The following is a 25,950-nucleotide window of genomic DNA, read 5'->3' on the forward strand; positions in this document are numbered from 1 at the left end:
GCGCACTGTGAGCACTGTACGGCTCTCACGGCCAAAAAGGTTGCCGACCCCTGGTTTAGAGCATTTACCTTATGTGAAATAGACTAAAGCACTAGGATGCAAAAGCAATCCAATATAGTAGTTCAAAGCTTAATGAACCTAACACTCCCAATCTAATGAGAAATACTATTAGAACTGAAAAAGCAATTTGGTTAAAAATTGGTTTTATATCAGCATATTAAACCTAGCACTGGTTTAAATTACATAGTAGGTACTGAAATATTTGCTGTTTGGCAGATATACCAACAATAAGTTCCCAATTGGATATACAATACAGAACCAAAAGAACATATAAAAAAAGACAAAAACAAAAATTAGAGAATGGAAGGAGGTACTTTTCACAACAATGGCTGAGGAATTATTCTTAAACAAACAAGGGATCAAAGTGATCATAAAATATAATGACATTCCAATTATATAGAATTATGAATTTTTTCCAAATAAAATCAATGCAGCTAGTCAAAGAAGAAAAACTGTCAAGTAGGAGAAAACCTTTCCATGAGAAAGTAAAAAATCCAAGATATATAAGAATTCATGCAAATATTTAAGGCCAAGAATCAGATGAATTATGACTTATGAGACAGATGGTTAAAAAAAATCTGGTTTTCAAAAGAACTATAATCATATGTAAAATTAAATCAATAATAATTATAATCATAAATATCCAAATGAAAACAACCTTTAAGATTTTATCTTCCACCCCTCAAAATGGCAAAGATGATAAAAGAAAGTTAACATTGAAAGAGCTGTATTAAATAGGCATATTTATATACTATCAAAAGAATTATGAACAGGTCCAACTGTTCTTGAAAATAATTTATTATGTGAGAAAAATCACTAAACTGTTTATATCTGTTGACTTAGCCATTCCACTATTGTTCATATGCACAATAAAGGCAAAGACAGAAGTTATATACTGAAATATTAATATCAGAACATTCTGTAGTAGTAAAATATTGGAAGAAAAGTAAGATGCCCATCCCTTGAGGAATAACTAAATAAACTGTAGCATATGAATCTAAGGATTACTATAATATAAGAAATTATGAACAAAGAAATTCAGAGAAATATCCTAACGCTTGTGTCAACAGCTGCAGAGCACAGTAAGCAGAAATTAGAAAACATATACAATGACTACAATAAATGAAAACAACTCTAAAAGACAACTATATCCTAGTTGACTAACATAAGCAATCTCAGTCTCAGAGAGCTAATAATAAAACACCCCTCCCTTCTCTCAGTATAGAGTTTGAAGACTATGACTATAGAATCTGGTATATGCTGTTTTATCTAAGGTTATTCCTATTGTTTGGTTTTGCTTAACTTTTTCTTTTTTAAGAGGAAGGTTTCAATGAGGCTATTTCAAGAGGAAATGGCTATGGTATAAAACCAAAAAACTTTTAACAAAGACTTTTACCCCCATCCACTCACCCAAAAGTCACTTGCTTAAAGTCACACAGATAGTACCGACATATACTAATTACTGACTCTAAAACCAGTGGTCTTTCCATATTACAGCAAGTATATTTGTAATCAGTTATCATATAGAATCTGAACAGTAGGGACAAGAAAGGCCTAATGCTTTCTCTGCAGAAGATGACAAGCAAAGAGAAACTTGAGTTACAAAACATTACAGCCTGCAAGCTATTCATTCCAGGAATATCTACTTAGTGGTAGCAAGGTTACTCATGAGAGGAAACAGAGGTTCTATCCAACACAATGAGGGCAATGTGGTTGTATAAATTTTGCCACCAGTGGGTCACAATTACAAAAGGGATTCATTCTGGGAATGTTCTGGGCCTACTGGCAGAGTTTTGGGGTGCCCTTGGCATCTCCCAATAGTACCTATCTAAATGAGACAAGACAGTTGAACACTAAGTGCGTCAGTCACAAGTTCTGCCTTAACAACACAATAAAATTTAGTGGATACATAAAGAGTGTAAGCTGAATTTATTTCATAATCTCATATAGTGAAATCTTACTAATTTGGATTACTGGGGAGAAAACCAATGGAAATAATAAACATTTTAAGAAATTCAATGTTATTATCATAAAAAAATATTTAGTAGCTCAAACTTAGCTAAAAAAAAAAAAGATCCTTGAAAACTTCAGGGTTATGCTTTAAGAAATGAATAAAACCAATGCATAATGAAAATGGATAGCTGTTCATAAAGTAGAGAATGGTTTCATTACTTTTATAACTAGAAAATATCTGAGAGATGAACTACTTTAATGCTCTTCATTTTACAACTGAGAAAATCTTGACCCAGAAATGTTAGATCATTTGCTGCATCTCATGGAGCAAAATAGTGAAAGAACGAGAACTGAAACCCAAGTCACCTAAATTTGAACCTAGTTTTCAGTCTACAATGAGGGTATTGTGATAATTTTAGAACATTAGTAGTGTCAAACTCGAGTAGAAATTGATTCTTCCTGGCCACATATTTTGAAAACCACAAATTAACAGTATCTATGATTTACTGTATTTTTATTTATTTTGTTAAAAATTTTCCAATGACATTTTAATTAGGTCTTGACTGACTCAGTCAAGAGTATTGTCAGTGAAAGTCAAAAGTTTGATACCTTTGCTCTGGTAGCTGAGAGTATCTAATACAAGTTGGAAATTTTAATTGTTTTAACTATATTGACTCAATCATAAGCTCAAAAATATTTATTTTTATTCATATTAAATTAAAGCAAAGGTAAATTTCAGTTCAGACTTTGTCTATGTTATCATAAATTACAAACTACTGGTTATTTTGTTTTGGTTTTTTAGCCCTTACCTTTTGTCTTAGAATCAATAAATACTGTGTACTGGTTTCAAAGCAGAAGAGTGATAAGGGCTAGGCAATGGGGGCTAAGTGACTTACCCAGTGTTACACAGCTAGGAAATGTCTGGGGCCAAACTAAAACTTAGGATCTCCCATCTCTAGGCCTACCTCTCAATGTACTAAGCCACCTCGTTGCCCCCAATCTAGTAGTTGTGAAGGCATTTTTATTTTACATCAACAATATTTTAAAATCCATGACATTTTAACAAATAAAAAGAGGGCTCAAATTTTTTAAATGTTTAAACCTATATCTTTGGGAAAGTTTAGAATTTATAAGATGGCAATCAAATTGTACATTTGTGAAAGCTTTTAACCTTGCTTTATCAAGATTATGCTCATAAAACTTTTTTCATTAAAAGATTCATTTAACAAAACTGTCTTATAAATAATTAAAAAAAAACACACTACCTGAATGTAATAAATGCCTTTTTCCTGTGCATACATCATAAGAAAACAATAATCCAAGTTTTGCTTTGTCCTCCACCTGAAATAAAAAGTCATCAAAAACATGAATTAGAAATCAAACATGGAATTTAATAAAGTACTTATGTTCTACTCCATTAGTGGAAAAGAGCCTACCTGATCAGGATCAAGGTAAATTCACAATTAGTTCTCAAACTAAATTCACAATCAGTTCTCAAACTATAAGAGAGTTTAGATGGATTTAAAGGTGCTTTCATAACTTTTTGAAAAGTTTCAAAGAATAAATTTAGTATTTCTTTTTCATAACTGGTTAGCAGGGTAGTAGGGTGAGTGCTGTACACATTCTAATACACCTCAAGAAAGTGTACCTACTTTGCTTAAATGAATCAATGATTTTCTTCTTTTATATACTTAGGAGAGGGCAGTGAGAGAGCTGGAGAGAATAGGCACCAAATAATGTCAGAAAATTTTATCTGATACTAAACTGCTTGCCAAAATAAAGTTCAAAAAAAGACTATGAAAGAATAAGATCATCTCTATAAAATCTGTCTTGGAAAGATATCACCTACATAACAACAAAAACCTAAGGTTGGGGAAAAGGTTAAGATTGTGTGGGATTTAAACAAGCAAACAAAAAACACATAAATATTCCCAAAGCAGGCACTGAATCAGTCAAAAATAAAACAACCTTCCCTATGTGTTATCTGAACCTTTTTCTTGTGGATATATATATATACTACATTTTATATATATATATATAAAAATCTCTTTGTGAATGAGACACATTTACAGTATTACATCCTTGTACTATTTTGATTCTCTTGCGGAAAGACAAAACTCTTATTCTAAACACTCCCTGTCCCATTGTGAGAATCCTTGGGTATTTAAATATTTAGACATAAATATTATTTAAATATTTAGGTTTAAATATTTAGACTTAAATATTTAGACAGACTTGATTTCATTTCTACCCGTGCCAATCACACCACCTTCATGATTTTCATTCTGTCCAATTCTCATTCATGGCTTTATGTAAATTCTTTATAGGAAATCTATAAAAATCCTTCCACTAATACAAGTCACAAATCCCCCTTCAAATGTTTTTTTACAACTCTTGTCTAGGCAGGTATCTCTGTGTTTGTAGAGATCCTATGCAATAAGACAGAGGGCTCCCTCTCAATGGTACCATGTAAGGTATCAGTGTAGCATACCAGCTGTTCAACTTTCATCTCTCATTTTTGGTACCTGACTGGCCCATCTACTTTTCTATTATACCACTAAGAAGAGAAATTTCTCTTTAGTAATTAGTAATTTAGTAATTAGTAATTAGTAATACACAACAAGTAAAATTAGTAATACACAACAATCTTGTTACATCTACCATATATCTTTTATTTCCCTTCAAATCATCTATACTTATGATTTTTCTATGACTTACAGCTGGATAGATACTAGAGCTCAAGAAAAATGGATTTGGTGGCAGGATGCATCTTAGGATGAGTGACAACAGCACACAATTTCCAAATACAGTTAAAACTGATCTCCTCCCACTCTTTAGCAACTAATGAAACTATACATATCTTGATAGACAAATGAATGTATCTGCTTTTTGGAGTCTAGAAAATAATCCTTTTTAATTCCCTTGTTTTTCCATAATAGATGGCTAACTTAATTTATTCTAAATAGTTATAAATTTCTCTGAAGAACTATTAGAAGGGGTTTTGGTTTGCTTTTTCACTACTTAACAAAGTTACTATAAAATTAACTATAAATAGAAATTTCATACTATTAGCAGGGAATTATTTTGACTGGGATCTACATAGAGCCTCTACTAACACAAAATGTATATAAATAGAATTTTCTTATTTTAAGCTTAATTTGACACATACTCAGGGTGGGTTGCTGACTATCACTGAAAACACATCTGTCAGTTTAGTAAAAGTTTAGCATATATCTTGTTTCAAAGGCCTTTTTTTGTTTTTTGTATAAGCAAAGCCAAACAAATTGAAAAAAAGGCAAAAGAAACAAGTTTGATTACAAATGTAAAATTTCAAATACATAACCTTTCTACTGGGAAGAGGCAAGTGTATTTCATTATTGTTCCCCTTGAACGAAACATCAGCCTAATTCCTATTCTCTTTCAATGAGGTTTTTATTTTCATTATTGTAACTACTGAGTAAATTCTTTTCCTAGTTGTTTTCTTTACTGTATATTAGTTCATTCATGTCCTCTCATATTTTTGAATTCCTCATACTCTTCCTTTCATTACAGCACAGAATATTTCATTAAAGTCAAATGCCACAATTTGTTCAGCCACCGCTCATTTGATGAAAACCCATTAGCACTTTCTGGGGCACTATAAAATGTGTTGTTAGGAATATTTTAATGGCTATTAATAATAACACCTATCTTACATGGGTAAAGTGAGAGTCAAATCAAATGAGACAATATAAGTATAGCACTCTGCATACTTGAAAAGTGCTATTTAAATGTTTGCTATAATTATTTTGGTATAAATGGGATCTTCCTGTCATAGGCTTTTCTGGTAGGATCTTTTGGCCAAAGGGTATTAATAGTTCTTTTCAGGTAATTCCAAAATAATTTCAAGGAGATAAGCCACCTCACAGCTCTAACAAAAGTGCATGTGTATGCCTGACTTTCCATAGCTTCTCTAACACTGCTTACTGTCTTTTACCAACATAAAAGGAACTCATGTATTGTAAAGTACTTTGTAGATCTTAAAGAACTATTAAAATGTCAACAGTTATTACCTTCATCAAAATAACATATGCAGTTTGACATCAATCCTTTTAAAAAATTTCTGGGGGGCAGCAAAATGGCTCAGTGGATTGAAACCAGGCCTAGAGATGGGAGGTCCTGGGTTCAAACTTGGCCTCAGACACTTCCTAGCTATGTGACCCTAGTCAACTCTGCCTAGCCCTTACCACTCATTCATCTGCCTTGGAACCAATACACAGTTTTAGAACCCATACACAGAGGTAAAGGATAGACTATTGGGGTTAAGTAACTTGACTAGGGTCACAAAGCTAAGAAGTGTCTCTAGATTGGAACCTAGGACTTCCCATCTCCAGAATTGAAACCCTATCCACTGTGCCACCTAGTTGCTCTTGGTCCCTAACTTTGGTTGGTGATGTCAGAGATACATGATGCAAATTTTTTCTCCCAATTAACAGCTTCTCTTATTATTCTACCTGCATTAATTTTGTTCTTACTTCTTTGTTAAGTTTTTAAAATTGTAATATAACTGAAATTATATACTGAAAAGCTCTTTAAGTTTTTCTTTTGTAAGAATTTTCTGTCTCCTTTGGTTAAATATTCTTGCCCTAACTTCCCTTTTTTTTTTAAATGGTATAACTCTCTACATTTAGGTCACAAATCCCTTTGGAGCTTTAGTATAGGACAGTGGTTCCCAAACTTTTTTGGCCTACCGCCCCCTTTCCAGAAAAAAATGTTACTTAGCTCCCTGGAAATTAATTTTTTTTAAATTTAATAGCAATTAATAGGAAAGATAAATGCACCTGTGGTCATCACCACCCCCCTGGATCGCTGCAGCACCTACCAGGGGGCGGTGGTGCCCACTTTGGGAATCACTGGTATAGGATATGATACTAATCTAAAACTAAAACCTTTCAGTTTTCTCAGCAATTCTTCTTCAACTAAGGAGCCCTTCCTTCCAGTCTTTGCATTCTGGGAGTTATCCAATATTAGGGTACTATGTTCACTGGCATCTAGTTCTTGTTTAATTTCATTTAATCTGTTCCACTATGAAACTTTTCTATTTTGTAGCCAGTACCAAATATGATTACTATTTTATTATACTGCATTTTGGAATTTTACAGCAGTTGATTCTGAATACAATTGAATATTAATATTTTCTCAAGTTCTCAGACAGCTAGATAGATCTGTTTTATTGAGAAAAAATTTGCTAAATCCTATTTCCTTCTCATGTTTTCATCAAGGATATGCTTGATACATATACTGATTATTCTTGAAGAGATGAAAAATTTGGCATTTCAGTTAGTAGTTACTGATGTCTTTTTGGTTGCAAGGGGGAGGGAGGGGACAGGTACAGCAGTTATTAAAAGCATTGTCTGTGTGGTTCTTTGGATTTTACTGAAATTTCCCCATTCAACATATCTTGGAAATTGAACCTTGAATGCCTTTTCAATTGTCACCTCCAATTTTTCACAAAGTACATCAGGTACTGAATATAGTGACAGGGTCCAAAGGAGATAGAACTTCACTACTGATAAGGATAAAAAGAGAGAAAAGAAGAAAAACCCACAGATCAGTTCATTTTGCAAGTTTGTTTTACTTTTTTAGGTTTAACTTATAACTTATTTTTCAAGATAAATCTTATTTAGTTAGATCTCACATTAAGCTAAGCTTTCTGCAGACATGATTTCTGTTCTGCTGCTTTTCATTATTTTGTGAGGCATTTATCCTTGCTTAGTTTCCCTCACTCTCTTCTGGAATAATTTGTAAATAAATTTGCATTCTATAGCAGGGCTGTCTTTGGATGCAACATGTCTATTTGGCAAGGAGATTAATGATCTTATAGGCTAATGGGACTTTTGGGCTCTATCAATTTTCTCATTTTCATGATTAACTTCTATCAATTACATTTTAACAGACAGTGATAATAAACATATTTAGCTTTTGTCCAATTTCCATTTTTGAGTCTATACAACTAGTTTAAATAGGTCTGATTATATAGTTGCTTTCATTGCACTCCATGTCTTCTCATCTTTATCCTTTTGTCTAATCTTGTATTTATTTTGATCATTTTTCTAGTAAGTTAATGATCTGCCAGCACAGCTGAATACGAGATGACTGGTGCACTGGTAATTAGTAATTCCTGTCCATGTAATTTCCTTTCTGTTAAAATACAATCAATTCCATTTTCTGAAATGCTAATAAGTGCTCAAATCCAGTATTTTCAAACTCTTTTCTTGAACAGAATATTTATTATATGGAAGCACATAGGTTTCAAAGTAAACTAGACATCTATAAGATTGGTAGACTTTGAAAAAAATCCTTCAAAATCATGTCCAAACAATAACTCAATATGGGATGGGTAAGGTTAAGAAAGAAATCTATGAACCTAGGTGATTACTTTATGGAATTTGAAAAAAATAATACAAATTCAACCAGAAGAACAAAGAGTTGAGAATCTCAAGCGGAAATAATGAAAAACAGTGGTAAGGGGAGCTAGCAGATCCCAGATTACACTTCAAAGCAAAAATCATCAAAACATTTAAGTACTAGTTAAAAAAAAAAGAGAGGTAGATCAGTGAAAAAAATTAGGTATACAACTGATAGAAGTAAACAAATATAGAAGCCTAGTATTTGACAAACCCAAAGACTGGCTACCGTGAAAAAAACTCACTATTTTATAAACTGCTGGGAAAAGCAGACTGAAATCAGGTTAAAATCAAGATTGGGTCAACACCTCACACTATATACCAAAATAAGGTCTAAATGGATATATGACCTAGATGTAAAAGGACACATTGTAAACCAACTAGAAGAACAAGGAAGAATTTTCCTTTCAAATTTATGGAAGAGGAAGAGTTCATGACTAAACAAGGAATGGAGAGGATTACAAAAGACGAAATGGAAAGATCTAGTGACAAAATTTGTAATGGTTTTGTACAAACAAAACCAAAGCAGGTAAATTAGAAGGAAACTATTAACTGGGAAAACACCTTTGCAGCCATTTTTTCTGGAAAAGGTCTCATTTCAAAGATACATAAGTAAAAGAATTTTCTAAAAATAAAATCCTCCCCTCAAATAATATATGGCCAAAGGATTTGAATAGCTCATGAGGAGAAACAATCAAAGCTGTTTATACCCATACGAAAAAATGTTCCAAGTCATTAATGATTAGAGAAATGCAAATGAAAGCAACTGAAGTTCTACCTCATACTCATTAGATCAACAATTGATTAAAAAAAAAGAGGAAAATGACAAATATTGAAGGGTCTATGGTAAAACACAACACTAATCTATTGCTCTTAAAGCTGTAAATTTGTCTAACCATTCTGGGAAGAAATTTATAACTAAGCCCAAATAGTTTGGGGTGGGGCAAGATATGTGTGTGTGTGTGTGTGTGTGTGTGTGTGTGTGTGCGCGCACGTGTGTGTGTGCGTGCACGGGAGCGCGCCGTGCCACACCCACCCACCCACACCCACCCACCCACACTGTAATAGGGAAATAGACTTTAAAAGTAGGAGAGCAGATTTAGTAGGCAGGCTAAGTAAGGGCAAAACCTTGGCTGTCAGCCATGGACATTCTGAATGGAATGCAGGTGAAGAGGGAGGAGAGAGAAAAACTGTTAGTGCTGGTGTGAGAGGGGTTTGGAGCAGAGGTCCAGCCAGCAGTGACTCCATGAGCTTGGGATCTTTGGGATTGGAGAAACGTGAAGACAACATCTCTCAAGACAACCCTTAGTAGTGGATAGTGTCTGTTTTTTGATGGACAGCTTGCAGGCATTTTCCCCTGGTATCTCTTGGATTATTTGTGGTGAAAGGAGTTGGTTCCTGGTATCCTAAAGCCATCAAGGAAGTGACCTGGACCATTTGTGAGAAACCCCAATATCCAGCTTTCTCCCTCTAGTCCTTAGCCAAAGGCTGTCAGCCTGACTGAAGTTAGGTTGACAGAGAAACTTCCCCTTAGAACTCCAGTTCTTGTCAGTTAGAGATTCCTAGTTACAGACATACCTCTCCCACTCTCCTGACCCTAATAATACAATTAAACTATTTTATTTTCCTTCCTGTTTGTTTTCCTCTTATCTCAAAGGGCCCATAGTGTGTGAGTTGTTAATCTTCGTGTTATTCTCAGGTAGCTGATAGAGACCAGTAAACCCAACTGCCATTCCTGTAGTGAAGGGTTATCAGATTTACTCTGCCTCTGATACCCTATCCATCTTTGTGAGTTTGATCTGTGAGTGGCAGTTGCTCAAACACTTGCTGGTTTCTCATTGATTAACTCATATTTATATATTCTTATAAAAACACACACCATTTGACCTAGCAATAGCAATACCACTATTAAATCTACTCCCAAAAGAGATCAAAGAAAGAAAAGGTCCCATCTATACAAAAACATTTATAGCAGTTCTTTTATGGTGGCAATGAACTGGAAAATAAGGGAGCGCATATCAAATGGTGAATGGTTGAACAAATTATGGTATGTGAATGTAATGGGATACTAACTGCTCTGTAAGAAAGATGGTTTCAAAAAACCTGGGAAGACCTGTAAAGTGTAATACAGAGTAAGTGAGTAAGACCAGGCAAAGAATTTACACAATGACATCAACATTGTAAAATCAAATCATTTTGAAAGACTTAAGTATTCTGATTAAAAGAGTAATTACTCATGATTCCAAAGGAGCACAGATGAAGAATGCTACCTACCCACTTCATATCAGGAAGGTGATGGACTAATAAGAAGCATGAAATACACATTTTTGGATTATGGCCTATGTGGGGATGTGTTTTTCTTAACTATGCATCTATTACAAAGGCTTTTTGTTTTCTTTTTTATCTTTCCAATGAGTGGAGGGGAGATGGGAAGAAAATTTCTAAAAAACAAAATTTAATCTAAAAAAATAAGCCTTAGGTCAAATTTTCCATGGTAGCACACTTTCCTAAGCCAAAATTTACAGTGACTAGCAAACATAAGTTTTCAAAACAGCACCCTGTGACACTATTGCATATAAATATTAGAAAAGTTTATCTAACTTTTGTATTACATCTATTCTCCAGGGGTCCAGTATTCTTCCAGGCACCTAGAAATAAAATTCTACAGTACAGTTAGCAAATCAAAGAGTTGGGTTTGAATTTGTCAAAGTTTAATCTTTCCTTATCCCACTCCCCAAAACTCTCCCTAAAGAAAAAGTCTTTTCCCTATTCAAAGACTCTTCAATGAATTTTCTTGGAGTAAGCCTATAAATATAGCAAATTTTCAGTAAAATTGGGATGTATATCTAAGACAAATAACATTTCTACCAGTTCCACTCCAAAGAGAACACATAAAATCATTGCAGGGAGTTGGGGGTGAGATAGGACACAGAGCCAGGGAAACAAATAGTGCCCATTTTGAGTCTCAGTGGGATTCTCCTGCTTATGAATATACTTATTTGAAAATGGGCTATACTATGCAATTAAAGTTCCACAATAAATACTACAACAAAGCAAACTTGAATGCTTAGTTCAAATAAGTTGCATATAGTAGACACTAAATAAATGCTGAATGCAATAGAATACATTAATCAAGCAAGCAAACATTAGAAATATGATCTAATTCTATTCAGTGAATTAACATCTTAAAACTGACCCAGTATCTTAGATAAATCAAATTACAAATCTAATTTTATAGTCTGTTAGACTGTAAACTCCACAAAGTCAGGAACTCTATAGATTATCTAAATCTTTTATTTCCCATTAGCACCTAGCTTCACTCTGCATTCAGAAGGAGCTTAATAGATGTTTTTGTTATTTTGAGCTTTTGGAATGATTTGTGATGCTATAAATTTTTTAAAGTCCTAAGAAAAGTCTCCAGGACATTTTTATTAAATATTACTAAATTAACTAAATATTACTGTGTCCTGATGTTTAACAAGTGATTTATTCCATGCGCCTCAGCTTTCTTATCTGTAAAATGGCGATAGTAATACCTCTAGGCTACCTTATAGGATTGTTGTGAGGCACAAATGAAATTATCTATACACATTGCTTTGAAACATTTTATATATGTTGGTCATTATTATTACATTTAATATATATGAACATCCCCCCAAATACTGATATTCAAGAAATTGTACTCGGACATTTTATGAACAAGTCATTTTTAAAAAATCTTACTTTTGGGGGTAGCTGGGTAGCTCAGTGGATTGAGAGCCAGGCCTAGAGATGGGAGGTCCTAGGTTCAAATCTGGCCTCAGACACTTCCTAGCTGTGTGACCCTGGGCAAGTCACTTAACCCCCATTGCGTAGGCCTTACCACTCTTCTGCCTTGGAACCAATACATAGTATTGATTCTAAGATGGAAGGTAAGGATTTAAAAAAAAAATCTTACTTTACTCTTTCTTTTGAATCTCCAAATGTCTTCTTTAAGTGTGTGAAGTCAGGATAATAAGTTGCAGGAGGTGATATTATTTCCATCAAACCAGAATCTATTTCCGTAGAAAATCTATCATAATAAAGGTCAATTGAGTTATTTAAGTGTAGTTCATTTGTCTCGTTGCCCTGATTACTAAATCTGACAGAAAACAAATCGGTAATCATTTGTTATAATTCATGTTACACTCTAATATGGTAAATGAATTTGTTCATATACCTCATTCATTAGAAAGACAATAAGCAAAATAGCATTATTTCTCTGACAGAAGAAAAAAGGCAAATTTTTTCTTAAAGGTCCAAAGGTCTAAGGTCATGATGATGAATTGATGGCACTCAGAGCCCTCACTGTGGACACACCTGCAGCTGCCTGCCAGAGTTCATTACTAGAAAGCCAGAGGGCCTCTAGGCAGAGTTGTTCCCTTCCCCTTCTCCATGCATCTCTGAGAACATTCCTCACTTCCCCTGCCCCTCTGCCCAGCAGCCCAGTGAAAGCGCTTCCTCCCTCCCCTGTCTTGGACAAGGTGCTTGGGGAGTGGGGGTGGGGAGGGGGCCCAGCACTCCATCTATAAAAGGCTCTCCATCACTGGCCTAAGGTTTTACAAACCTCAAGACAAATTTTCATGATGATGTCACGAACATTGCTTAGGTCAAAGAATAATAGAATTATATTGGCATTCCAACCCAACTCCCTTAAAAACAATTCTTCATTTTTAAAGACATATAAAGACGGAGTTTCATTTTGAAATTGCCAAGTTTGCACTAGGTACAAAATAATTTATGCTACAAGGGGAAAAGTTCTCATTGTAAGTCTTTACTTTCCATTAGCACCTTTGCTTGGTCTGGACTCCAAGAACATCAATAAGCTAATCACCTTTTAGATACTCTACACCTTCTCAACAGACTTAGCCTCTTCGCCACTCTTACTGCAGGGTGGAAAACTAAACTCTCAAAGTCTTCTTTTCTAATTAATTGGGTGGGATCTTTTTTGTTGTTGTTCAGTTCTTTCAGTTTTGTCGGATTCTTCATGACCCCATTTGGGGTTTTTCTTAGCAAAGATACTGGAGTAGTTTGCCATTTCCTTCTTCAGCTCATTTTATAGATGAAGAAACTAAAGCAAACAGAATTAAGCAATTTGCCCGTAGTCACAAAGATAATAAATGTCTGCGGCTGGCTTTGAACCAGATGTTCCTGACTCCAATGCTCTCTCTATTCACAGAAATATTATTTCCAGGTAACTCTACTTTCCATCACCAGCTCTGCTTGGTTTGCTCCCTGTTCCACTGACACTCTCCTGACACTCTCCCCCAGTCCCACTTGCTTCTTTTTGTTGACTGTCTTCCCCTATTAGACTTTAAGCTCTTTGAAGGGAAGGGATTTTTTTTTTCTAATTTGTATACCCAGCACTTAGCATAGTACCTTGGCTCATAGAAGGCTTTAAATAAATGTTTATTAAACTGAGAATGTTTTGCTAAATATCAATGTGCCTTCAAAAAGACAAGTAGACAAAATCTGAGTGGGTAAGACATGGAATTTTGGGGTGGAAGGAGAAGTGGGATTCTATAAATGTCTTTTAGAGTTAAAAATTATTGCTGACAGTTCAACACATTAGGTACCCTCTTCTGGGTGTGTGTCTTAGATTGGCCTATTGGCATATGAACTACTCTATTAACTTCAGATAAATAATCATCATATTTTGAACTACATCAAGAAAAACACTACATAAGAGATGTGCTATTTCATATTTCCTTTGAGCAAAAAAGGTCAATAAACAATAAGATGGTAATTAAAATAGCATCTACTTCTATAATTAGGGATAACTTACTCTTTCTCCAGAATGGCTACAACACTGTGTACATAATCTAGATCTGTCTGGAAAAAAAAAAAAAGATTTTTTTTAGTTATGTTCATATTCTTGAGACATTTATCACTACATATAAATAATAACTCTTATCAAAACTGACAGCAAGCTGGTTGGCCTTAAGAATTAGGAAGACTTCACCTTCCTTTTCTCCCTCCCCCCTCATCTCCTTTCTCCTTCCCCCTGCCCACCTCAATAGCAGAAGACTCATAGATCTATTTATCTAACCCCAGGGGGGGGTTTCCTGAGCTCCATAATTCAGTAGCTCTAGCTGAATGTCCCACAGACCTTTCAAATACACAAAAAAGAACTCATTATCTTCCCTACCACCACCATTACAATCCCTCTTCTGAATTTCCCTGTTTCTGACAGGGCAGTGTCCAAGATTAATTTCCTTACCATTACCCTCAACTCCTCACTGCCCATAACTGTACATGTTCATCAGTTGCCGTATTTTGCTATTTCTACATGTGACAATCTAGTCCTAAGCATCTCTAGCTGACCCTTCTCAATACTCTCATGGCCACCACCTAACTAACAGCCTGGTCACTTCTCGCCTGGACTAATCCAATGGTCTCCTAATGGGTTTCCTCCCTTCAAGTCTTTCCTCCCTCCCAAACCAGGGTAAAGAGACCTGCCAAATATTCAATGAACTCCAGCATCTCCCTAATCAATTCTTCTCTCTGGTTTTTAAGAGCCCTTCACAACTGGGTCCCAATTTACCTCTCCTGGTCCATTACATATTTTTTGCTTTGTTTCACTCATTGGTCCACCCAAATGAATCTTCTTTTCTTTCTATATGGCACCTCATTAACTCTGTCCTTGCTTCTGCACTAGCCATTCTCTATGTGTGCAAGGTACACCCCACCTCTGCCTCACAAAATTCCTCAAAGCTTTTCTGATTACAAACAACCTTCCATTTAATGTTATTCTGTACATACTTATGTAGGGTATTCTAAAATTTTTTTTCTCTAAAATTTTTTAGTTCAGATTTAAGCTTTAGAAGCTTATTATTAAGTATATACATTAAGTTTAATAGCTTACAGCTGCACTAAGACTTTTGGAATGCCTTTTATAATAAGTATGTACAGAATAGTGCTATCTCCCTTGCCAAAATAAAACGTAAGCTTCCTGATGAAAGGGATTTTTTGTGTTTGTATCCCAAGTGTAAAATAAAGTGCCTGGCTCATGATAGACACTTAATTGCTTGATGATCGACAGATTCACTTATTCTTTAAGGGACAATGCCTTAGTAGGACAGCCCCTGGGCTCAGGGCCCAAAGAAAATTGCTCGAGAAAATTATGGAGTGCCCTAGAGCTTTCAACTGCTGTTTACAACAAGAAAAGGAGGTAGAGATCAGAGAGTATTCTCATTCCAGTCTCTAGATTATGGATACATAAATTGGGGTATGAGAAGCAACTATGTTTAGAATAGTTCTCTTGTATGAGACACTACTTCTAGACACTTCTCTCAACCCACGGAGAAAATCCTTATCTCACATCCAAGTCTTACTTTAGAATGGGACATGAGTTCAGTATTTCATTTTATCAACTTCTTTTGACCAAAAAGCCAAATCCACAATAGGGCCTCTAGAAACAAATATAAACTTTATAATTTACTTCCTTTTTTCCACTTAAATGGATACATAGGTGCTATTTTATTTAACAACTAACAAGTAAAGAGCTTTGAACAATCAATAGAGTGAATGTCAATGAAAAGATCTGGCAATTCAAGCATGTATCAATATGTGACTTCTAAATATGACATTTTAATGAATGAATGACAAGGTAAAAAGGGGGGGTTGTCACTGAAAAAGGATTTTATTCACACAAATTTGATATAAATTTATCTCAAAACTTTTATTCATTTGGTTTGTTTTGTCTCTGGAAATCTTGCCATTTTCTAGCATACATAAAACAAAAAAACAAATTTTGCATGATTCTTCATCCTGGTACCTAAATAGGGTAGTTAATATTCAATGGAAGGGGGAAGAAGAAGAACCCATCTCTAAATATATGAAATGTCTCTAGTAGAGAATGAAGTCAAACAACTTAAAAGGCCCAAGCATCTTATTTAATGTATAATGTATTCCAACATTTTGTTGTGTGTTTAAGGAAGCTGTTACCAGAAAATTACCATTATACTATCTTCTTAAAATTCATGCTTCCCTGTCAACAAATCAATAAATCTTTTATCAAGTGCATACTATATACCAGGAACTGGTGGTCCAACTCAAATGTCCCCTCCACCATGAATTCAATTTTGTCATCCCTTTCAAGAATAATCTTCCCTTCAGGTCACACATATATGTCTCACACATCAGAAGTGCCTTTGGTTTGGATTTTGTTTTATATTTCTTACTTATCAATATTGTGTATAGTTCTTTATATCTTATTCCCTTGCTAAATGCTAAGCCATATAAAGGCAGGGATTGAGTCTTAAATTTTGTATTTTCCTCTAGTGCCTAGCATAAGATCTGCATATTCTTTATAAATGTCTATTGGATGAAAGGAAGTGAGAAAAATACTAAAGTCATTGTGAAGGTAGAATCAACATAACTTAACAGTTAATTGGATATGAAAGAGAATCAAAGATGACTCTGTGATTTGGCAAAAGAATCATGCAAGTAGGGGGCAAGTTAGGTTGTTCATTGGAGTCAGAGCCAGGCCTAGAGCCTGGAGGTCCTGGGTACAAATATAGCCTCAAACACTTCCTAGCTGTGTGATCTTAGGCAACTCACTTCACCCCCACTGCCTAAACTTTACCACTCTTCTGCCTTGGAACCAATACACAGTACTGATTCTATGAGGGAAGGGAAAGGCAGAAAAAAAAGAATCATGACAGAAAGAGAAATCACAATGAATAATTAGCCTGAGAATCCAGGATTACATTTAAGGTACAGGAAAAGAAGTAATGGCAAGAAATATACTAGTGGTGATGTGATATGGATTTGAAAACAGGAACAACTTAGGAATGTTCACAGAAAGATTTAGGAGCCAAGTGCTTATATAATGATGATAGTTCAAACTATGAGCAGCAAGAAAGTGCTAAAAGACATATAAATGTCAACAATCTCTTGAGAAAAGTAACTTTTAGGGTATCTCAATGGGCCAAATGAAATAAGGCCTAAAGCCTACATATTGCCTAATAATAATGCTGCATAATGATAATTTATGTTTGTAATGTTGTATAATGATGTTTATAGTGTTAACCCTCCACTTGACATAACATACTAAGATTATTTTAGAATACTTAAAAATTAAATTAGATTTAAAAGAATTTTAGTATTAAGGATACTGGAATCAAAACTCTTGAATATTGGTAATCTCACAGACACACACCCACACCCTATAAAAAGGAAGTATCTTTGGGATTTTAAGTCCTGAATTAAAACCTAACTGATATTTATCAGTTATATGAATCTCAGTAAGACATTTAAAGGTTTTATATAAATGTAGGTTCTTTTCTTAATATTTAAATGATCAAAATACTTCCCTAAAATATTCTGGATAAATGAAAACTCAATGTATTTAAGTTAACTTACTAATTTCACACAGTACAAAAGTGATATGAGTCCCCTATTCAAACTCCAGTAGCTCCTTACTACCTCTAGCTTCAAATACATATGCCTCTGTTTGGTTTTTAAAGCCCTTCAATATCTGGCTACAGCCAAACTAGGCTATAATTGCTATTCACACAAGTTGTTACATCTCCCACTTCCATGCCTTTGAACAAGTTACCCCCTCCCCGCCAAAGCACAGAATGTCCTCTCTTCTTATACGTGAGGCTGTTCTTAATTTCCCTAACTACTTGTATGGCCCATCCATCCTTAAAGTTACCTTATATTAACTGTGTGGCTATTTTGTATTTATATACATACTCTAGGTATTTTGTTGTTTTTTTTTCCCCCAATAGAAGAAACACCTTCAGGGGAGTAACTATTCCTTCCCCACCCCAATATTCGCAGTGCCTAGCACAATGCCTGGAACACAGTAGATACTTAATAAATGTGTGCTTGGTTTACTTAGATCCTGGAGGAAAAGATTAAATTTAACTGAAAAAAAATTTTAATGCATTTGATGTGTCTTAAAGGGTGATAATTTCAGCATAACAAACTAATTTTATAAATAGCAGATGATAATAACAATAATTAAACTTAATTTCTGCTCTTGTTATTTTAATCAATAGATTATACAGTTCTATTTGGCAAAAGAAAAAGATCTTTGTAGAGAAATTACTTCATTCTAGACAGGAAATTGCCTCTAAGTGAAATAATTGTTTGGGAACACGTAACTGAAATGCAAAATAAGATGCTATCAGTTTTTAATATAGAGAAGTTCTCTTTCCTATTCAATGATTAGTAAAAAAACGAAGTTAATGATGTGCTGGAAATGTCAGAAATATACATTACATAAGTGGGCATACCACAGTTTTTCAGAATTATTCCACTGATATAACTTAGTTTTAGACTTCTTTAAATGCATTGGTTGCTCCTCAATTTTGTTTTATAAAAAATTTTTTTAATTGCTTAAAAAATGCTCATTATAAAAATAAGTTGTACAATGTTTCCCAAATGGCTGTTTTTTTAAATAATAAATCAAGGGAAATTAATTGGGTATTTAAAGGAATAAAATCAGAAAGTATGAGGTCAATTTCTATACAAGAAAAACAAATAATTGCAAAACTTCCTAGCATTATATCAAAATCGGTTAAAATTTAAAAATAAGATAAATCATATATCATTTTAATTAGGCATATTGATTGATGACAGCAGAGAAAATGTGCTGGTTATATGCATATTTAATCAGCTCTTTCTACATATGAATTTCAATTCAATCTGTAATAAGAACAGGAAGCATTAGTCCGGATAAATACAGGATCAGATGATTAAAAGGAGCTTTCCTGCTTTTCCTAAGACCATACTGACATCTAAATTTTAGGAAAGAAAACAATAAGTAATAAAATGGTATTAGGGCAAAGTCAGGAAGAGTCAGGAAGACCTGAGTTCAAATGCAGCCTCAGATAATTACTCTTAGCTGTGTGACCCTCTGAGGTCACTTAATCTCTATCTTAATCTACTAGAGGAGTAAATGAAAAACCACTCCAATATCTTTTTTAAGAACCCCCCTCCCAAAAAGAAAACCCAATGAACAGTATTGTCTCAAACAATCAGAAATGACTAAACAATTGAATTAATGATAAAATAAAAGTAGACTCCAAAAAGATATATAAACCATAAAGTTACCAACTGGTAATCTCCACAATCTATGTCTGCCTTCTAAATCACTGAATTTTGAAATCATTGTCTTACATCATCAGGTCAGGATCAAAAAAAGGGAAAATAGTACCATTCACTAAGAAACTTTTGGACAGAAGCCTGGCTGTGATTACTTTACACCATTCCTGTGTTTTAATAACTACTCTACAAGCAAGATACCTAGCATTCTGACTAAAGTAATGGCAAAGCAAAACTAGCTCCATCTTTTGCAAGGGTCAAATTTCTGAAGGCTACTAAATTAATATCAGCAGGATTTGAAGAAAAAAAAATTCACTCTACTGTTTCCAATACTTTTAAAAGTTTTCTTCCTTTCCATTTACTAGTCCTTACTAATTGGGAAGAAACATGTAATTTAAAGTAGTAGACAGGGCAGGGGAACTAAACAGAAAAGATTTTGTGAGTAAGTAACTAGAAAAGTCCAAGGTGAAAGGAAGTCTGAGCTTGTAGAAAATCAAGAGTTGACAGTTTAAGACACTAACAACTCAGAAATACAGATTATTTATAAAACTGAACTTTTGTCCATCATCATAAATATCAGTATACAGAAAAAATTTCATGTTTTTCAATTATTTACTGGTAAACTGTCCCAATGTCTCTTTGACATTTAAAGCCCCTCACAATCTAACCAAATCTTAATTACCCACTACTCACTTTTACCCACTCTATTCCAGAGAAATGGCCAATTTACTGTTATTTCTACAAATTAAGGAGCTTATCCTTCAGAATATATAGCTTGAATAGACACAAATAAATAATGAGTTGATAATGTTATTTTGGGCGGTTAGATCAGTTGTAGATTGAAGATATAATAGCCTATTACTAGGCTATAAACAGATTTAGTTGTTGGGAGTTGCTGGTTGAGAGTTTGGTGGACCAGTAGTTGAAAAGACTTGACTGGAGACAAATCTTCTAAAAAAACCTATTTAATATATTTACTTCTATAGGAACAGTGTTAGGAAAAGGAAATAATGCTAGAGTTAGACTGGAATTGGATTGCCTTCCTGAAATTTCAAAGTACGTTTAATGACCACAAACTTCTTTCATAAACAAAAGCATATTTTTTTAACCCCGATATTCTACTAGTGCTATTATTGCATAACTACAAACCACAAAACACTGCAGTCTCCAAAGAATTAAAAAGGAATACTACTACAGAGAGGTTATTGGTGGCTCTCAACAGGCTGACACATAACAAAAAATTTCAAAAAGAACTAAAGGATGTAATCAGGAAAATGCATGATCAAAAAAAAATAGAATGGTCCATGTGATGAGGGATAACTGGCAGATGGCCATGTAACTTCATTGTTATTACTGCAATATCAGGAGAAAGCGAGAACTGTCCAGCATACTGGATAGGCTCTCTGAAGCAAACACAGTAAAACATGGACAAGATTACAGTGCAGGCAGGCACTAATGAGTTGCCATCTGTAATTTTCATCAATGGATGCTATATCCAAATTGATAAGATAATCTGAATAACTCAAACCTAAGAGAATTATCTATGGACTAAAAAAGATAAAGCAAAAATAGAATAAAAAGGAATTGAAATGCAAGAGCTCCTCCTTCCCTTTAATGAGTTTAAATCACCTGGCCTGAACTACATTAAAAGGTATTAAAAGAACTGGCAATAGTGAATGATGAGCTTCTGTTAGTGAGATTAGAAAAAAAAATGGAGATTGAGAGAAGTTTTGGGCTAGAGAAGGGTAAATGTAATAACTTTCAGGAAAAGGAAGAGTTTAGAATGTTTAACTGGAAGATCCATAAATTTGAATTTTAATTCATGGCAAAATTCTCGAACAATTATTAAAGGGATGGTTTGGAAACATTTAGAAGTAAAGTAACCACAGCTCAGAGCCAGAACAGTTTCATCCAAAGTAGTTCGTTCCAGGCTGACCTCATTTCCTTTTTTGGACAAGGTTACCGAACAGATAATTCAGTCAATTTTCATATACATTAATACATCTTCATTTCTGAAGGGCATCTGATCAAGTCTCTCATTCCACACTCACTAGATGAGACAGACAGGCTTGATACTACATGATACTACAGTTAGGTAGCTCTGAAACAGATCTGAATGGCCAGTCTTGAAAAGCAGACATTAATGGTTGCTTGTTAACTTAGAAGATCTCTGAAAGAAAATATGAGAAGCCTGTCCAGGCACTGTTCAGGTTCAATGTATTTGTCAATAACTTAGATAAAGGTGTGCCTGGCATGTTGATCCAATTTGCAAAAAAGAAGCTAAAAAACTTAGCTAACAAGTTTTAGCTATTAAGCTAAGAAGTCCAGGCAACCTCTTAGTTTCTTGTCTTTTGTCACTGATATACAAAGTTTTACTGATGCCTTTTGGTTTTCATATCAATTATTTCTTTTCTTTTCTTTTTTTAAGTCCTTACCTTCCATTTTAGAATCAATATTATGTATTGGTTCTAAGGCAGAAGAGTGGTAAGGCCTAGGCAATGGCGGTCAAGTGACTTGCCCAGGATCACATAGCTATGAAGTATATGAGGCCAGATTTTAACCTAGGACCTCCCATCTCTAGGCCTGGTTCTCAATCCACTGAGTCACCCAGCTGTCCCCATCAGTTATTTCTTGATGTCACCCGCTCAATTAATTCTTCCTTGTAATAGGAAAAACACTTCAGCAAAATCAACTTCTACTCCTAATGTTTCTTACCGCTTTAAAGTGAAATGGGAAATGTATTTTTATCACGTTACCTAAGAGCATTTATTCTGAATTCAGTTGCCTTTAAGTATTGTTTTTGCTAACATTATTGTAATGATCCTGTATATTGTGTTCCTCTGTTTATTTCAAAGTTTGTAAGATCATATCAAGTCCTCCCATTACTCTTAAATCCTCATAATCACAATTTCTTATGGCATTATTACAATTTGTTCAGGCACTCCACAATTGATGGACACTTATTTTGTTTTCTTTGTTTATTTTTTGCCATTGCAAAATTGCTGTTACAACTATTTTGGAATAAGAAATCTGTCTTTGAACTTGGGATATAACCCAGTAGTAGAATAGTTGGATCAAAGGCTATGAAGAGTTTAGTAACATCACCCAACTTTAAACTGCTTTCAAACTGTATATAAATTATCCTTAGGGGCAGCTAAGTGGCTTGGTGGATTGAGAGCCAGGTCTAAAGACTGAAAGTCATGAGTTCAAATGTGATCTCAAACACTTTCCAGCTGTGTGACACTAGGCAAATCACAACCCACACTGCCTAGCCCTCACTGCTCTTTTGCCTTAGAACAAATACACAGTATTGATTCCAAGACAGAAGGTTTAAAAATCACTAAGTAAATAATCTTTCTATAGCCTAACCACCATTTTTAACTTAAATCATTTTTGCCATTTTTTTTTTGGACTTGACATGAAACTTCAGGGTTCCTTTAATTTGCCTCTTATAATTAATAAAATAGAGTAATTAATATATATGCAACTGATACAAATGCATAAAAATAAAAGCTAATCTCCAAAAGTTAAGTGGTCAAAGGACAGGAAAAGACATTCTCAAAAGCAGAAATCTCAAGTTATCAATAACCTATAAACATGCTACAAATCCCCAATAAGTAAAGAAACAAAAAATAAAACAATTCTCAAGTTCTACCAATCATCAGATTTACAAAAATGAGAAAAAGAGAAAAATGGCAATTGTTGGAAGAATTATAAGAAGACAAGTACAACTGGCACTGCTGGTGAAGCTACAAATTGGCCCAACCATTCTGGAAAATTGTTTTGCAACCTATACCCTAAAATTTACCAAACTGTTCTTATCATTGGTCTTCATACTGAAACTGGGCATATATCTCAAAGAGATCTGAATGTCTCTTCTTGAATTCATTAATTGCTTTGGAAAGTATAATTCACATGCCAGCTTAATAAATTCTTACCACCATTAAAAGCAGATAAAAATTAATGCTTATTAGTATTATGAATATTAAGGAAACAGAATGCTAAAGAACTAAATTAAGATGAACAAATCTGAGGCAACATAAAGAATGGTTTATTTTGATTCTTTAGAATATTAAATTGTTGAAACAATTTGGAGATTGGTTTTTAGATATATTAAGTGCTTTAACTGAATAAAAATTTGATCAAGAAGTCTTTCTCAAATTGTGGGGGAAAATGCTAAAGATCTATCACTTTTTGAACCCTATTTCTCAGAAGATTGAAAGGATGCAAAGAAAGGAAGATAAGTAAGATCATTACCTCAGATAATAAGATATTTCTCTGCTTCTCTCCAAAACAATGAACTGATTCTGTCAGGTATGGAGGGAGAATGAAGAAGGCACAATCAAATTCCACTCCACACCTTACATGAGATAGCAAGTATCTCAACAAGATGGGAAGGCTAAGGAGTAGGTCCCAGGAATGGTAGTAGAGAATTTAGTGCTGAGAAAGACTTTAGAGATCACTAATCCCAAACCCTCATTTATTATCTGTATGACCTTGGGCAGATCACTTGACTACTCTGGGTCTGTAAATCTATAAAGTTAGAGGCTCTTCTCGGTGACCTCCATGACCACCTCCATTTCTAAAGCTATGATCCCATGATGAGATAAAGAAATTATAGCTTGATGAACTCCAGACCCTTCAGTAATATCCTCCTAAAGGCAGCTGGTGGTACAGTGGATAGAGAGCTAAGCCTGGAGTCAGGGTGACTTTAGTTCAAATCCAGACTCATATATTAACTAGTTGTGTGATCTGGACAAGTTCTTTAACTTCTGGCTGCCCTAGTTTTTTCAACTGTAAAATGAGGATCATATAAGCACCTGCCTCTTAAGGTTAGTTATAAGGATCAAATGAGATTATACTTGATCAGCACAGTGCCTGGCACATAGTAGATGCACAATAAATGTTTATTTCTTTCTTTCTAAGCAGCAGCATCTATAGGTTTAATGGTAAGATACATCATTGCTGGGAAGAGGCTAAGGAAAATATAACAATGTTTTGCTTAACACTGTCTTGAGTCAAATATTACCTACCCTTAGTGTATACTATTTAAAGCACTGCTTATAAAAGTACATTCAATCCTGGCTTTAATGTCTATATCACAAGTTAAAATGTGATAGGAAAGAGTTAGAAACAACATAAAAATGTAAAAACAATAAAAAAATTAAATAATTACCTCTCCTATGTAAACTACTATAATACAGTCCAACATCTCTTCAGGAGATAACTTATCAATAAGAGAATGAAGAGTTTCTACAAGGTATGACTTTACTTTTCTCTTCACTGTGGGAATTCCCATTACTATTGAAACTGAAAAAAAAAAATAAAAAAACAATAATTTAGTAATTAGTATAAAACTCCCAAGGGCAAATTAGAAAAATTATATTTTTCAATAGGTCCATTTCATAATTTATTCTCTCAATTTTGTATTACATAAAACATAAATAAATGAAATAATAGATCAATAAAACAATAAGTCTCAGAAAACAAATATTCAAATATTGCATTACATCCCAATTAACATGAATATTTTAAGTATTACATAAATATAAAACCAATATTATTTAACAAGTAATAAAATATTATTCAATGTATTAGAAATAACACTCAAATTATAATAACACATAGGCACTATGTAGTGTAACAAAGTATAATGATACACTCCAAGGTTGTTAAGAAACGCAATTATATAATTTAAATCAAATATATTTTTGAAAAATACTTTTCTTAATTACGCAATAGCTTACCACTTAAGATAAAAAATGTAAGTCAAATAGCTCTTATAGAAAGATTAAGTTTATTCTGTGCTTAACATGTCACAGCCAACTCAGAATAATTTCTATTAGTTACCTTGAAAAACATTTCAGAAAAATCAGTTCCTCAATAAATTACTTAATCTTGAAAAAAGCTGACTAAAGGTTGACTAGAATATGATACAGTTTAAAAATTTCAGAGTCAAATTTAATACAATTTAGTTCTTGCTCTCTAGCACTAATTTTCAGATTACTGAAAAAACTTACACATAATGAGAAGGTCTTGTCATATGGTGTCCAATTTTTTCTTCTCTTTCCCCACTCAACCTATCTCATCCCAATATAAGAGTGAAATTCTTGAAGTTCATGAATATTTATAAGTGAAAGAAATTTTGAAATTAATCTAAACCATCCCATGCCTAATATAAATTCTCGTAAGAGTATCTTCAAAAGATCACTTAAACACCTCCAGAATAGGGGCTGGGGAAAGGATGCAAGACTCATTACTTTAAATGCCAGACAATTCCTTTTTTGGATAGATCTAATAGAGTTCAGAAGTTTTTCTAACAATGATCAAAAATATCTCCCCATAACTCCCACCCATGCTCCAGAGGCAAGGAGACACTGACAAACTCTTCAAAATATTGGATGTCAGTAATCAT

General features: G+C 34.0%; 1 protein-coding gene across 1 annotated transcript in view; it reads right to left on the reverse strand.

The window, feature by feature from the left end:
• MGAT4A (alpha-1,3-mannosyl-glycoprotein 4-beta-N-acetylglucosaminyltransferase A) overlaps nucleotides 1-25,950 on the reverse strand; it is a 46,692-nt gene extending 20,742 nt beyond the window's left edge. The window contains exons 1-5 of the mRNA XM_044669298.1: nucleotides 25,857-25,950; nucleotides 24,712-24,845; nucleotides 14,263-14,309; nucleotides 12,397-12,510; nucleotides 3,279-3,354 (exon numbers count right to left, since the gene is read on the reverse strand). Coding sequence (XP_044525233.1) covers nucleotides 3,279-3,354; nucleotides 12,397-12,510; nucleotides 14,263-14,309; nucleotides 24,712-24,845; nucleotides 25,857-25,950 — 465 coding nt within the window. The remainder of the gene's footprint in view (nucleotides 1-3,278; nucleotides 3,355-12,396; nucleotides 12,511-14,262; nucleotides 14,310-24,711; nucleotides 24,846-25,856) is intronic.

Source organism: Gracilinanus agilis, chromosome 3 (genome assembly GCF_016433145.1).
Source record: "Gracilinanus agilis isolate LMUSP501 chromosome 3, AgileGrace, whole genome shotgun sequence".
NCBI lineage: Eukaryota > Metazoa > Chordata > Mammalia > Didelphimorphia > Didelphidae > Gracilinanus > Gracilinanus agilis.